Genomic DNA, 12732 nt, shown 5'->3' with positions numbered 1-12732 from the left:
GTCTGTTTTTCACCTTCTTGCAGATTAGGTAACTCTCTGAATTCTGTTTGTTTGATGTTTGTCTGGTAATTCTGTTTTGGGTATCTTATTCCGTTCAAATCTTCAGATCCCAGGGCCTGTGCCAACCAAACCACCGCAACCTAAAATTTTTAGTCATTTATGTAATTATTTTGTATTATGATCATTTTATTTTCTCTAAAAATGTAGTTTTTGTTTGAATTGTAATGCTAATTGTGCCATTTCTGTCCATACAGACATATTGTACAACTTCCAATAGTTTGTTAATCACGAAGGGCTTAAGGATAGATTCTAAAATGAGAAAATACTCTAGAAAAAATTGCGCACATGTGCCAAAAGAATTCCTACTACTAATACTAACAATTCCCTGCAGTACCGTGTCACCTGAGGCGAAAACAGCAGCACAGGCTCACCACACTCTTTTCCCCATTAAGTTCCGATATCGCTTAAATCCTTCTATGTAACCTCTTCTCACCCTATTTGGGGACGACCTACTTTACGTTTTACCCCAGATAAACGGCCAAAAAGCATAAACTTTATCAATCCAACATCCTTCATCCGTATAGCTTATCCTAGTCATCTCAACCTTTCTCTGATTATAGTCATTGATTGGGGATTTGACAAAATATCTCATGCAAGTGGTTGTTTGGCATACGATCAGTTAAACGGGTCAAAATTGCCTTTTGATAATACTTATTCAAAAATGTAATAAAGCTTCGTCTACCTTTTGAAACGCCCTTGCTTCAGGAAGATTTTTGACCACAGTCATTACAGCAGCTTTGATAAATCTAGTCTTGGCTTGCCATCGTATCTTCCTATTCTACCAAACTTTGGTTAAATTTAAAAAAACATCTCGGGCCTTCGTTAACCTACTTTTTCATCTTCACTGCCTCCACCATCCTAACTAAAACTAATAACCAGGTGAGTGGAGCTATTTACTTGATCAATCTTCTTGTCACCCAGCATCACCTCTTCGCCCTCAGTTATTCTTTGTCTAAGCGAATTCGTCTTCTTAACCTGAATTATTAGAACTCATTTTTCACCCTGAATTCTAAAAACACCGAAAGTTCCTTTATTTTGCTAATAATTTTATCTAGGAAACTAAAAACCTTTGCACAATCAAACAGTTCGTGGTAACGAACTGTAGTAAGGAGCGACCCGGCTCAATAGTAAACGAAACTCTAAAAAACGGAATTTTGATGCTAAAAGATATATCACAAGAATCGGATTTTTATGCTGATTTTAAATATATACGTTTCATCAAATTTTAGTCTTTGTCATCCAAAGGTGCGAGCCTGAGAAAATTTGCCTTATTTTGGAAAATAGGGGGTAACACCCCCTAAAAGTCATAGGATCTTAAAGAAAATCACACCAGCGAATTCAGCGTATCAGAGAACCCTATAGAAAAAATTTTAAGGTCCAATCTACAAAAATGTGGAATTTCGTATTTTTTGCCAGAAGACAAATCACGGATGCGTGTTTATTTGTTTGTTTTTGTTTTTTTTTTTCAAAGGGGTCATCGTATCGACCAAGTGGTCCTAGAGTATTGCAAGAGGGCTCATTCTAACGGAAATGAAAAGTCCTAGTGCCCTTTTTAAGTGACCAAAAAATTGGAGGGCACCTAGGCCCCCTTCCACACTCATTTTTTCCCAAAGTCAACGGATCAAAATTTTGAGATAGCCATTTTGTTCCACATAGTCGAAAACCATAATAACTATGTCTTTGGGGATGACTTACCCCCCAAAGTCCCTGGGGGAGGGGCTGCAAGTTACAAACTTTGACCAATGTTTACATACAGTAATGGTTACTGGGAAGTCTACCGACGTTATCAGGGGGATTTTTTTGGTTTGGGTGTGGGGTTCAGGGGAGTGTGCTATATGGGAGGATCTTTCCTTGGAGGAATATTTCATGGGGGAAGAGAAATTCAATGAAAAGGGCGCAGGATTTTCTAGCATTACTATTAAAAAAAAACAATGAAAATATAAACATGAAAAAGTTTTTTCAATTGAAAGTAAGGAGAAGCATTAAAACTTAAAACGAACAGAGATTATTACGCATATGAGGGGTTCTACAAATACAAATACTTACAAAACAATTTTTTTAAGTAATTTCAACTATTTATTCTACGGCCTTTCTGATTCAGGGGTCATTCTTAAAGAATTGGGACAAAACAAGATTTAGGGTGAAGAACGAGGTATAAACGAGGTGACCAACCCCCTTATATATATAATCAAAAATATAAGAATATAAAATTTTGTTACGTAAGTTAATTCTTAAGTTGCGTATATTTTTTACCAATAAAAACGTTCGTTAAAAATTAAAAGATCTAGTTGCCTTTTTAAGTAATCAAGAATTGGAGGGCAACTAGGCCTCCTTCCCCACCCTTTATTTCTCAAAATCGTCTGATCAAAACTAAGAGAAAGCCATTTAGCCAAAAAAGGAATTAATATGCAAATTTCATTTTAATAATTTATGTACGGAGAGCCAAAATCAGAAATGCATTAGTTCAAAAACTTTCAGAAATTAAAAAAAAAAAAAACAAGAGCTAAGAGCTCATATGGCACTTGTGACGAGGCGAGAAGAGCTAAGAGCCAAGAGATCATATGGTATGAGCTCTAACAAAATTCTATGAATCAATAGATTGATTTAAAAAGGAAAATAAGAGGCTTAATGCCGGTCAGGATTTAAAATAAGAGCTCTGAGTCACGATGTCCTTCTAAATATCAAAATTCATTAAGATCCGATCACCCACTCGTAAGTTATAAATACCTAATTTTTTCTAATTTTTCCTCTCCCTTTAGCCCCCCAGATGGTCGAATCTGGGAAAGCGACTTTATCAAGTCAAATTGTGCAGCTCCCTGACACGCCTATCATTTTTCATCGTCCTAGCAGGTCCAAAAAGCACCAAACTCGCCAAATCACAGAACCCCTCCCCCCAACTCCCCCATAGAGAGCGAATCCAGTACGATTCTGTCAATCACGCATCAAGGACATTTGTTTATTCTATCCACCAAGCTTCATCCCGATTCCTACATTCCAAGTGTTTTTCCAAGATTTCCCCCTCCAACTCCCCCCAATGTCAAACGATCTGGTCGGGATTTGAAATAAGAGCTCAGAGACATGAATTCCTTCTAAAAATCAAATTTCATTAAGATCCGAACATCTATTCGTAAGATAAAAATACCCCATTTACACAAACAGTTCGTGCTGTCAGTCAGGAGTGACACAGCTCAATAGTAACCAAAACTCTAAAAAACGGAATTTTGATATCAATAGACACATCAAAACAGTTGTCTTATCATGCTGATTCCAAACATATAACATTTATCAAGAATTTATTATTAATCAGAAATCATAAAATTTATATTTGCTGCTACCCATCAAAATTTAACAGCCTGAGAAAATTTGCATGACTTTTGTATAAAGGGGTAAAAATCCTCTAAAAGTAAAGGAATCTTAGTGAAAATCCCCCCATGAAATTTAGCGTACCAGAGAACCCCATTGTAGAAGCTTCAAGCTCCTATATAGCAAAATATAGAATTTTTTTGCCAAAAGAAAGATAACGCATACGTTTTTTTTCTCCCCAGAGTTCATCGGATCGAAAAAATGGCCATATAGAGATCGGAAGAGAGCATATTTGAACGGAAAAAAAAACTTCTAGTGTCCTCTATAAGTGACTTAAAAGGTTGGAGGACAACTAACCTTCTTCGGGGAGCTATTTGCTAGAAAAAATGGTTATGAGAGCGAGCTTCTCCCACACTCATTTTTTCCCAAAGTCATCCAATAGAAATTTCTAGTTAATCATTTTGTTCAGTATAGTGGAACTTTTCTCTTAGGGGCAACATAACCCCCCTCACCCCACAGCCCTCAAGGAAAGGTCTGTAAGTCATGAAATTTGCCCACTATTTATGTATAGTATTTGTTATTGGGAAGTATACAGACTTTTTTGGGAGGGAGAATTTCGTGTTTGAGGAGGGTTTCAATGGAGAGTTTCCGTGGGGAGGTAAATTACTTGGGGCTAAATTTTACTGTGGAGAGGTTTGACATAAATTCTATACAAAATTATTTTTATTTGTCTTACTTTATCTTTACCAACTCAATTTTGCATGTGGATATTTTTTCAGTGGAATTGTCCGGGGGCTGTTTTCAGCATGTTTGATTTCCAGGGAAAATTTCCATGGAAGGGGGATTTCTGAAGCGATCGGAAAAGCGATAAGAAATTAAAGTCTTTTTCAAATGAATTTTTCACTCTGAATCGTCCACAAGAAATTATAAGAGAGAGAAGGGGTGTATTTCACGTGGTAGTAAATTATCATGGAGTTTCCGGTGAAGGGAGAGAATTTTTCATGGAGGGTGAGGCAGGTTTACTGGCATTATTTGAAAAACGATGAGAAATTAAATTTTGAAACAACAAGTTTGTTCAACCGAAAGTAAGGAGCAACATTTGCGCGCGAAAAGAATAGATATTATTACATATAAGAAGGGGTTGCCCCTCTCCTCAATACCTTGCTCTTTACCCTAAAGTTTAACTATTTGTTCCAATTTCTTAAGAACAGCTTTTTAAAACCAAGGACCTTTCCGTTAGAATAAAAAGCCCTTTAAAAATGCTAAGAACTTCAGTGTAAAGAGCAAAATGTTGAGGAGAAGGGCAACCACTTCATAAAGGGAATAATTTCTATTCATTTTACTACCGTTCTAGCATTAATCACTTGAACTTTGACTTTTTCCAATGAGCCCTATCCCTATTTTCTAAGAACCTTCGTTTGATAAAATTACCCCTGAGGTCATTGAAAATTGCTCATTTTGTTATTCCACCACCTCCAACACAAAGATCTACCTCCTCTCCTTAATAATATATTACTCTATAATGAAGCAAATCGCTTCAGTTGAATAAAGCATTAAAATAAACGCTAGAAATACCTCTGTGCAATAAGAAGGTGAATCACTTTGCAAGGTGAATCACCTTGCAAGGCGAATCACCTTGCAGTATCTTTGTGGACATTAACCACATTTTTTTCATAGGAAAATCTTGCCAGACAATTTGATCCCTATTGAAAATTTCCCCCGGATAATTCTAAAGTAAAGTTCTCTCCATGCTTAAAATTGCCCTTACAAAGAGGAAGAAAGACAATAAAAAGAAATATGCAAAAGAATTTAGGGTAAATCTTCCCAAAATTGTCTCACTATTGAAAATTACCCAGCAAAAAATGTCTGCATAATTCTTAATAACAAATGCTATCTGCAGGCAAAGGACAAATTATCAAACAGTTCGTGGTAACGAACTGTAGTAAGGAACAGCCCGGCAATAGTAACCAAAAATCTAAAAAACGGATTTTTGATACCAATAGGTATATTAAAAGAATCGGATTTTTTTAAATGACCAAAAAAATTGGAGGGCAGCTAGGCCCCCTCCCGCGCTATTTTTTTCCCAAAGTCACCGGATCAAAATTTTGAGATCCAACATAGGTGAACAATCTAGTAACTATTTATTTGAGGACAACTTAATCCCTCACGGTCCCCAGGGGAAAGACTGAAAGTTATGAACTTTGCCCATTGTTTACATTTAGTATTGGTTATTAGGAAGTATACAGACATTTTTAGGGGAATTTGTTTCTGGAGTTGGGGGTCAGGGGGAGGTGTTACGTGGGAGGATCTTTCAATGGAAAAATTTTTCATGGGGGTAGAGAACTTCCTTGAAGGAAGTGCTGAATTTTCCAGCATTATTAAAAAAAAACAATGAGAAATTAAATGAAAAAAAGTTTTTTTTCGACTGAAAGTAAGGAGCAACATTAAAACTTAGAACAAACAGAAATTATTAAGAATATTAGGGGGTTCATCCCCACCTCAATACCTCCCTCTTTACGCTAAAGTATTCTTAGTAATTTTTAAAGAGCTATTTATTCTACTTAAATGGCCTTTGTGATTCAGGGGTCATTGCTAAAGAATTGGGACAAAATTTTAACCTTAGTGTAAAGCGAGAGGTATTGACAAGGTGGCAAACCCCTCATATACGTAATAAAAATATACGAATATAGAAGTTTGTTACGTAAGTTAGTTCATAATTCACGTATATTTATTACTAATAAAAACGTTCGTAAATAAAATTAAAAGGTCTAGTGGCCTTTTTGAGTAACCAAAAAATTGGAGGGCAACTAAGCCCCCTTAGGCAACATTTAGCCAAAAAAAAATCAAAAATATATACAAATTTTGTTTTAGTTATTCATGTACGGTGAGACAAAATCAAAACCTGCATTAATTCAAAAACGTTCAGAAATTAAAAAAAAAACAAATTTTGTTACCATAAAGTAAGGAGTGATATTAAAACTTAAAACGAAAAGAAATTATTCCGTATATGAGTGGGGCTGTCCCCTCCTCAACGCTCCGCTCTTTACGCTTAAGTTTGACTCTTTCTCACAATTCTACTTTTAAAACAATAAAAAACTTTAGTGTAGATAGCAGGGTGTTGAAGAGGGGACAGCCCCTTTCATACACGGAATAATTTCTGTTCCTTTTAAGTTTTAATGTTGCTCTTACATTCAGTACTTTTTTTTATTTAATAAAGATTAAAAAGACTCTTGAACTTCTATACTGGGAATCTCTGATCGTTTTGTACTTTGGGAGGGAGGGAGATACCTCAAAGGGTGAATTGTAATGCCAAAATACCCAGCTCTTATTGAGCCTATATATAAATACTTAATTAGTTATAAAAGAGAGACGAGGAGAGGATGTAAAGTTAAAAATTAGTAACATTATAAAACAAAATTAAAAAAAAACTGAAGATTCACAATTGTTACTTCTTTTATATGTATTATCTGTTGGCAAATAATTATATATTTTATTTATGAACCATGCGAACATTTATTTTAGCTATACCAATTATGAATAGACATTATCTTTTTTATTAGAATATAAGTAGATCGACTCATTTCAGATTTACAGAAAGAATATCATTATTTTGGTTTAAAGTTGCCCCTGTTTTACCTGTGACTGCCATAGTTGAAGTTGGGCTAAAACAAAATACAGTCTGTTTGACCCAGGGACTCAGGGATACAGATTTCAAACTGATCAGGTACAAAAACTCTTCCTTCCATAGGCCACCCATGAAACCTCTGCCCCTCCCAATAAAAGTACGATCATCCTTTGGCTCAAGAAATGATCTATGAAAGTTTAGCTTATATGTATCCGCATTTGTTGGCATACTGCATGCTTTTACTGACATATTATTTGAATCCCTACTTCAAACTCAAAATCCAAGCTGCAGTCTTGTAGAGACCGTATCATATGAATATTTCGGGATTCGGGGATTCTGGATCAGAAAACCTTGAATAGGAGCACTGGTTGGTTTGGTATAGTTGTGGGCATCAAGTCATGGCTAATGGTAGAAAAAGCCAAGACAGATAGTCCAATTGAGCGAGAAGAAAACATGGCATTAATCCCCCCCCCCCATTATTGCCGACGTTACCATCTCCCACTTATGCTACACCTCTCATGTCACTCCACAATGCCAAACTAGAGTTGAGCTGTTAAGATTCTATCAGAGGATTCACTGTTCATCACGCTTGGTTGGGCAAATATATTGGAAAACTATCCAATATATTTGGTCTTAGGCAGGTTGAACCAAGAATTTAAAATTGAAACATGAGACCAATAATTTCGCCTAAAATCAGAGGCAAACAAGCATCTAAAGTCAAAATATGGGCCATTCTACAATGAGCGTCAGGCAAGACAATTGATTCAATTTATAAACTTAAACATTTGCTAGACTAATAAAACAGTTAATTTAATATTAATTGAAGACCAAGTTGGGTTATTGAAGACCAAGTTGGGACAGTTTTTTTATGAAGGATAATGTTCTTTATTTTGAAAAGGAAAAGGCAGAAGGCATTAGCAAGGACAAAGGGATCCCTAGAATAGCTAGAGCTCTCTTCCCAAATGCCCAGAGAGCAACTTTTTTTTTCATAAGACTGGACTGAAAAAGTAGAGACTCTTGTAAGAATTTTAATATATAATATTTTATTAATATTTAATATTTTTATATTATATTTATTAATAAATTAATATATAATTTTTTTAATATATTAATATATAATATTTAATATATCTATATGTATTGCCAATCGAAGAGTAAACCCAGCTTTAAGACAAAATAAGGATCTGAGGTATCCCTCTTAGATGTTCTCGTTGGAGGTATTTAACTTATTAATTAAAAAATAAATAGTTCCGAGGGAAGTAAACAGAGATGTTGAAATTTAAAACGAGCAGACATTATTACATCGCAGCCTATCTAAAATATATCAATAAAACTTGTACAAATAAATCAAATGTTGATATTTCCCTATGTAGTAGGATTACAGAAAACTGGCGCTTTACTGAAAACACAAGACAACATAGGAGTTTTGGTACGGTAAAAGTGAACCATTTAAGGACACTTTTAACAGTATAAAAACCAAGCATTTTTAGATTGTTGCTTTACTTGATTTTTCTTTAATTTGGGATCACATCTGCACAATGAGCTCAGCTCAATTAATTGAATGCGTTTTGGATCTGAAAAGGACACTTCATGATTATTTTGTAGACAAGTTTGAAACGAAGGAGTCTTATTAGTATTAAGTCTACAGATTCGCGTTAGAATTAGTATCACAACTTAAAATTCTCCGTTTTGTAAAGAGAAATAACCGGATTTCCAGAGTTCATATTAGGGTTGATATGTTCTTCATTTCGAGTAATACTAGGTGAGCCAAAGATGTTACCTGATAAATCAATTCATTGTTTCATATGCTGTACAATGACTTTAAACTTATGATTTTCATGCCCGAGTTTTTAAGATAATTTTAATTGTAAACTGAAAGTTACTTATATCACTGATATCTGTTACTTATACCTTCTGTAGGACATTGTAAAGCGATATAGATTAGTTTGTTATTACGAAGCTACGTATTTACTTTTGACTCCTAAATCAATATTCTGTTTGTTACTTGGCTTTTGTGTTTTCAGTAAAGCACTAGTTTTCTGTAATCCTACAAACATAGAGAAATATCAACAGTTGATTTATTTGCACTAGTTTTATTGATAAATACTGGATAAGCTGTGGAGTAATGATTTTTGTTCGTTTTAAGTTTCAACTTCACTCTTTACTTCCCTCGAAAAAACTTTCTTTTTAAATTAAATCTCGCTCGTTTTGACTAAAATTTAATTTAGAAACAACACTGTCAAAACCTTTTTTATCCATATATGTATATATATATATATATATATATATATATATATATATATATATATATATATATATATATATATATATATATAGCCTATATATATATATATATATATATATATATATATATATATATATATATATATATATATATATATAATTTTAATCAACTCTAATCTTGGGGAGACAAGGCCCCTCAACCTTTACTGAGGAGCTGAACTAAGATGCTGTAAAACAATTGAAGGAAAAAAAAGGTTAAAGGGGAAAAAAATCGAAACATAGTGTCGTTTCTTTTTGGTAAAAAAAACTAAAAACAGAAGAAATAGATCTTTAATTCTTTGTTTTAAAAGATTAAAATTTAGTAACACTTAAGAAAGTAGCTCCAGGAAAGGAGCTTCAACACAAAAGGTTAACAAAGCGGTCAGGTTTGTATATCGACAAGCTTTTGGAATTTTTTTCTAGCTCAACAGAAATTTGCCTTTAGGCGTAGGGTTTTATTTAACCTGTCCCTAAAGAAAGGCCACTCATTGATCAGAAATGAACAGAAATTTCGAAAAAAGATATTTTCTTGCGTAGGTACGATATGTGATATTATGATCTAAGTTTGTATTCATTTTCAAATGTAGGGAGGAACCACCTGAATTCTACACAACTGTTTTCATTTGTCTTTCTTGCTCTTTGGATGAATAATATTACATATGAAGAGAAAATTGCGATGGAATTGTCAAGTAAATAATTTGAATAAGTTAGCATAACAGCAAGTAATCCTTCTTTTAATATACAACTTTATTAATTATAACTGAAAATAGGAGGGAACCTAGGAGAGTGCCATGAGATACTCCGTAGGGGACAGAGAGAGAATGGGACAATAATTCTGACATTTGACTACAAGTGATCTACCTTATAAGAAGGAGGCAACCAATTACGAATCTATTTTGAGTTCAGTGACTATTTTATCAACTAATTTATTTTGGTTGATAAGATCAGAGGCTTTTTGAAGGTCCATGGAAATTAAATTTAGCTAACAATTAGGCTTTTCAATTTGTTTTTTCAACTGAGTTGATGAGAAAAACCAATTAGTATGGAGAAGCACTGAATTTGAGGTTTTCGAATCGCCTCAAGTCACTAAGAGGTAGGATTTTTTCTTTTAGGCAATTTGTGAGGAATTCTTCTCGAGTTTTGAGAATATAAGAGTGAGAGAAATAGCACTAACATCTTCAAAACCAGGATTTCTGTCGTTATGTCGTTCTACGGGGTTATGAATCCTGTCTCCATTTTAGAGTCCAGACTCAGTAATGACGTTGAAAGGGACAGTTAAGTAGCTAAAAGCACTAATGAGAGGGAAAGTGATATCTGAAGGGCAAAAGCTTTTCCTGAGTTTCCCATTCTTTTCTCGACCTCGGATGGAGATAAAGCGAGAAAGGAAGGGGAAAGATTATCTGTTGGTAACTGGTATGACAACACCGGATGGCTCTGGACAATGGAAGCAAGGAACATGTTAAGATTATTGGCATTGACTTCCGGGGATTCAGGTGGGTTGAAGTTAAGCTGGTCAAGACTCCTGTCACACAACTTTTTTACCTTGTCATACCAATTTTTTGGTTTATCTGTAACCAGTTCTATTGTGGTATCTTATCAAAAGAATTACGTACAACAAATACATACAAAAAGGCTCATCTAGAGGATAATAGTTTAAATTAAAATACAGAAGAAATAATTTTGAAAAAATCAAACATTAAAATTAACGATAAAATTTTCCTTTCTTATATTGGACGGCAAAATTTCATACAAATCCACTCAAACCACGTTTTATGGCTGGGGTTGCGAGGAGTCGAACAAGAATTATGACCACTGACCTATATTTACTTTTATGGGTAAATTATAAATTTATTTTAAAGCATATTGCTTTACTACAACTACTACTACTAATAACTCACTGGAGCAACAAGACGCCTGAGGCCAACACAGCTACGCACGCTCCTCCTCCAACCTAATCTATTCAAGACCTCCCTCTTTACACCTTCCCAGGATGTTCCCATTCCCTTTAAATCTTTATTTATGACATCCTCCCACCCCAGACAAAGACGACCTGCTTTCCGTATAGCCCCAGTTGGTTGGCCAAAAAGGACAATCTTCGGCAATCTGTCATCCTTCATCCGTAGAACGTGGCCTAGCCATCTCAACCTTTCTTTCATTATAGCCCTAGAAAGTTGGATTGAACCACATTTTTGTACAACCTACTTTTTGAAATACGGTCAGTCAGCCGAGTACCAAGAACAAACCATAAGCAGTTTCTCTGGAGAATATCTAGCAAATCTTCATCTACTTTTTGGAGCGCCAATGCTTCAGAACCATTTTTGACCACTGTCATTATTGTTGCTTCCAATATTCTAATATTGGTTTGGAGACTTATCTTCTTATTCTTCCAAACCATTTTTAATTGTGAAAAAACAACCTCAGCCTTAGCTATTCAACTTTTAACATTTTCACTGCTCCCACCGTGTTTACTAATAATACTACCAAGATAAGTGAAGCTGTCCACCTGTTCAATCTTTTTGTTACCCAACGTCTCCTTTTCATCTCCACTTATTCCTAGCTTTAGTGACTTAGTCTTCATAACATGAATTTTCAAACCTATTCGAGCACCATGAACTCACAAAACCTGTAAAAGTTCATTCATTTTGCTCATACTTTCATCTAACATACCTAAATCATCAGCATAATCTAAGTCCAGAAGAGTTTTTCCTCCCCATTTGGTTCCGTGGTCTCTGTGGTCGCCTTTTCTCTGCTCCTTCAGACGAATTCCATCAAAATGATCCATACAAAGGGGGGGATAGAACACAACCCTGCTAAATTCGTGATTTAATACAAAACCAGTTACTAACCTCATTTCCTAGCTTATCCAGAGCAGTGTTACTCTCGTACACAGCTAAAATCACTATTATGTATTCGTCTGGTATGCCATATAATAATAAGACTTTTGCTAAAACTTTTTTATCAACAGAATCGAACGCATACTCATAATCAATAAAACTGAAGACCAAAGGTGTTTGACAACGAAGGGACTTCTCAATTATTGACCATAGAGTGAAAACTTGGTCGACAAATCCTCTTCCTTTTTTAAGACCGCAGTGTTCTTCTCTTAAAACTTTGTCTACAGCATTTCTCAGTCTAGAAAGTATCACATTACTAAGTAATTCGCTACTTACACAGGTCATTCTAATGCCTCGATAATGCTCTCACTCTTGTCACCTTTGTTATACAGTGGTTTAATGAAGGTTTTCCTAAAATCATTAGGTACTTCCCCTTTTTCAAAAATCACATTTATAATCATCAGTAACTTATTTCTAACTTCAAAGCCCCATATTTAAGAAACTCATTTATCACACATCATCATCTGGGGCCTTATTATTTTTTAATTCTTTTATTACTGTCGCTAATTCTTCCTCACAAAACAAATCTTTCTTCACATCCAAGGTATCACAAACTTTTCCACTTTC

The 12732-nt window shown here is 34.7% G+C and overlaps 1 protein-coding gene across 1 annotated transcript; it reads right to left on the bottom strand.

Annotated features, from left to right (window-relative positions):
• Nucleotides 1-12081: 12081 nt before the first annotated feature.
• Nucleotides 12082-12450, bottom strand: LOC136035052 (uncharacterized). Its single transcript, XM_065716649.1, has one exon. The coding sequence runs from the start codon at nt 12448-12450 to the stop codon at nt 12082-12084; it is 369 nt and encodes a 122-aa protein (XP_065572721.1).
• Between the last annotated feature and the right edge of the window lie 282 nt (nt 12451-12732).

This window comes from Artemia franciscana, chromosome 13 (genome assembly GCF_032884065.1).
Source record: "Artemia franciscana chromosome 13, ASM3288406v1, whole genome shotgun sequence".
NCBI classification, from domain to species: Eukaryota; Metazoa; Arthropoda; class Branchiopoda; order Anostraca; family Artemiidae; genus Artemia; species Artemia franciscana.
The sequence above is the reverse complement of the archived record's forward strand: the minus strand, read 5'-3'. Positions and strand labels throughout refer to the sequence as shown.

Excerpts from the sequence above, each read along its gene's own strand:
- LOC136035052 (XM_065716649.1), bottom strand. The coding sequence starts at position 12,450 with ATGACCTGTGTAAGTAGCGAATTACTTAGTAATGTGATACTTTCTAGA.